This window comes from Penaeus monodon, chromosome 2 (assembly GCF_015228065.2).
Source record: "Penaeus monodon isolate SGIC_2016 chromosome 2, NSTDA_Pmon_1, whole genome shotgun sequence".
Classification (NCBI taxonomy): Eukaryota; Metazoa; Arthropoda; class Malacostraca; order Decapoda; family Penaeidae; genus Penaeus; species Penaeus monodon.
This window is the reverse complement of record NC_051387.1, coordinates 25230995-25235015: the sequence shown is the minus strand read 5'-3', so window position 1 is coordinate 25235015 and position 4021 is coordinate 25230995. Positions and strand designations below refer to the sequence as shown.

General features: G+C 31.6%; 1 protein-coding gene across 1 annotated transcript in view; it reads left to right on the top strand.

The window, feature by feature from the left end:
• Positions 1 to 855, top strand: part of LOC119578452 — a gene marked incomplete at its 3' end in the record, with an annotated part of 11102 nt that extends 10247 nt beyond the window's left edge. Inside the window, 1 exon segment of the mRNA XM_037926036.1 lies at positions 172 to 855. Within this exon segment, the coding sequence (XP_037781964.1) occupies positions 172 to 855 (684 nt within the window).
• Between the last annotated feature and the right edge of the window lie 3166 nt (positions 856 to 4021).

The following is a 4021-nucleotide window of genomic DNA, read 5'->3' as shown; positions in this document are numbered from 1 at the left end:
CGGAGAGAGGGCGAGATGCAAAGATACACTGACAGGCGAGTGTCTCTGGAGGCCAGACGATGTTACCTTGAATATTTTTGCCTGTATGTTTGAGGGGGGGAGGTTATCCATTCCCTGGGCAGATAATAAATTTCAACAGTGATAACTGAGGCCGTCTGTATGTACTACTAATACATGATTGTCGGACATAGTGTAGTGGAAACCACCACGAAAAGAAGCAAGAAGAGAAAAATGGAAAAGCTTAGGGAAGAGAAAAATGGAAAAGGAGAAAGGAGAAACAAACTAGTTGAGGTTGTGAAGCAGAAGCGCAAAAAGAAAAGGAAACATGAATATAGTGAAAATCCTTCAGGTCGAGAAGACTTCAGCACAAATAAGGAAACCACTGACATTGAAGGAAACGGTGGTAGTAAGAGGATAAAGCACAAAAAAGATGAGGATAGTTCTGCAGGAAGTTCAAATGAAAATAATGGCGCAAGTCCAAGGCTAGTAACCGGAGAGGGAAAGGGTAAAGGAGAAAACGGTTTGAAGAAAAGAAAAAACAAGGATGAAAAGTCACATGCGACAAGTTTTAAATCTTATGAGAAGCTAGAATTCCCCAAGGAAGGAACCATGACTAACAATGATAGCACAGAATATGTAGGCAATAAAAACAGGAGTTCATTGATATATGATGAAAGTGGACAGAAGTTTAAGGTGTATGAGAATGGAGAAAAGAGAAAGTGGTATGATATCTGGTACAGAGAGGATTCTGTCATGACACGGTATGAAAAAAAATGGATAAAACGTGAAGCAGTTCCACACTTAGAAAAAATTAAAAAAGAAATAGAGAATGAAGATGATGAAGTAACTAGACAGGTATGCAATTTAAAATTATTAAATGAAAAGATCAGAATATAATTTTATATTTTAGTAAAATTGTTGATGTTATTAAGTGAGGCACATAGATAGGAGGAAATGGACACTGCATAAAAATAAAGTAGTAAACAACACAGATACACTACTCTGGCCTCATACAACATGAATTCTTAATGTCCATTTTCTGTAAGTTGGCACAAAGTGCTAATACATGAGAGGTACAGGGGGAATTCCCATATGTTTAGGGTGTAAATAGAAGGTAGGAAAATATAGGGTTGGATTTTGGATTCATATGATACCCTGTTTGGGGACTTGGTCCCTGGAAGTGTGTCGCTCTTGTGGACAACACCAGTAAAATAACATTATGTAGTTGGGGTGATTTATCCTGAACAGAATTACATCAAGCAGTATTTTAGCTTAAGTGCTTCACATTCCAGCAAAGGCCAAAATACTTGTGCCACTTACATTAGGCAGAATAGAACTTAGTTTTACTTACACATGTTATTGCATGAATTTTGAAGAAATTGAATTAAAAGACTTAGATTTATGAGGATAAATTTGATAACTACATCTGCAAGTATTATTTTATATCTAAAAGTAGTTTCAGATTTTCTGTATGCCCCTATAATTTTTTTTTCTCAGTTTACTTGGTCCTATTCTGTCTATCTATCAATTTATAATAAAATACAGGGATTTGTAGGTCCTCTCTCTCTCTCTCTCTCTCTCTCTCTCTCTCTCTCTCTCTCTCTCTCTCTCTCTCTCTCTCTCTCTTCTCTCTCTCTCTCTCTCTATATATATATATATATATATATATATATATATATATATATATATATATATAATACACACCAACACAAACATATATATATATATATATATATATATATATATATATATATATATATATATATATATATAATACAATTACATACATACATATATACATGCATACATATATATAATATTTATAATATATAATAATAATACATATATATATATATAAATACTATACATAATATATATATATTATATATATATATATTACTTAGTATGTATTTATATATATATATGTATTATATATATATATATATTTTATATATATATTTTTATATATATATTATATATTTATTATGTATTATTATGTATATATATATATATAATATATTATATATCTGATATTATTGTATTATATATTATATATATTATGTATATATTTTTATTATATATATAAAAGTATATTAATAAAAATTTAATATTTCTATATTATATATAATATGTATGTATTTATATATATTTATATATTATATTTTTATTATAGTATATAGTATGATTTATATATTTTTATTAATTATTATTATCTTATGTATATGATGTTTTCTTGTATGTATTTTTGTTTATTTATATATTATTATTATTCTATATATATATTATGATTTTTATATTTTTATATATATATATAGTTTATTAGAGGAGAGGAGAGAGGAGGAGAGAGGGAGAGAGGAGGGGAGAGAGAGAGAGAGAGGAGAGGAGAGAGGAGAGAGAGAGACCTACAAATCCCTGTTTTTTTATTATAAATTGATAGATAGACAGAATAGGACCAAGTAACGAGAAAAAAAATATAGGGGCATACAGAAATCTGAAACTATTTTTTAGATATAAAATAATACTTGCAGATGTAGTTATCAAATTTATCCTCATAAATTTAAGTCTTTTAATTCAATTTTTCAAAAGTTCATGCAATAACATGTGTAAGTAAAACTAAGTTCTATTCTGCCTAATGTAAGTGGCACAAGTATTTTGGCCTTTGCTAGAATGTGAAGCACTTAAGCTAAAATACTGCTTGATGTAATTCTGTTCAGGATAAATCACCCCAACTACATAATGTTATTTTACTGGTGTTGTCCACAAGAGCGACACACTTCCAGGGACCAAGTCCCCAAACAGGGTATCATATGAATCCAAAATCCAACCCTATATTTTCCTACCTTCTATTTACACCCTAAACATATGGGAATTCCCCCTGTACCTCTCATGTATTAGCACTTTGTGCCAACTTACAGAAAATGGACATTAAGAATTCATGTTGTATGAGGCCAGAGTAGTGTATCTGTGTTGTTTACTACTTTATTTTTATGCAGTGTCCATTTCCTCCTATCTATGTGCCTCACTTAATAACATCAACAATTTTACTAAAATATAAAATTATATTCTGATCTTTTCATTTAATAATTTTAAATTGCATACCTGTCTAGTTACTTCATCATCTTCATTCTCTATTTCTTTTTTAATTTTTTCTAAGTGTGGAACTGCTTCACGTTTTATCCATTTTTTTTCATACCGTGTCATGACAGAATCCTCTCTGTACCAGATATCATACCACTTTCTCTTTTCTCCATTCTCATACACCTTAAACTTCTGTCCACTTTCATCATATATCAATGAACTCCTGTTTTTATTGCCTACATATTCTGTGCTATCATTGTTAGTCATGGTTCCTTCCTTGGGGAATTCTAGCTTCTCATAAGATTTAAAACTTGTCGCATGTGACTTTTCATCCTTGTTTTTCTTTTCTTCAAACCGTTTTCCCTCCTTTAACCCTTTCCCTCTCCGTTACTAGCCTTGGACTTGCGCCCATTATTTTCATTTGAACTTCCTGTCATAACTATCCTCATCCTTTTTTGTGCTTTATCTCTCTTTAACTACACCGTTTCCTTAATGTCAGTGGTTTCCTTATTTTTGCTGAAGTCTTCTCGACCTGAAAGGATTTTCCTATATTCATGATATTTCCCTTTTCTTTTTGCGCTTCTGTGCTTCACAACCTCAACCTAGTTTGTTTTCTCCTTGCTCCTTTCCATTTTTCTCTTCCTGAAGCTTTTCATTTTTCTCTTCTTTGCTATCTTTTTTCGTGGTGGTTTCTCACTACACTTATGTCCGACAATCATGTAATAGTAGTACATACATACTGGGCCTCAGTTATCACTGTTGAAATTTATTATCTGCCCAGGGAATGGATAACCTCCCCCCCCTCAAACATACAGCCAAAAATATTCAAGGTAACATTCGTCTGGCCTCCAAGAGACATCTACGACACTAGTCAGAAGTGTATCTTTGCATTCTTCGTGGCAAATCCGGGACACCAGTCAATGAAGCGTTAAAACTTCCGTCA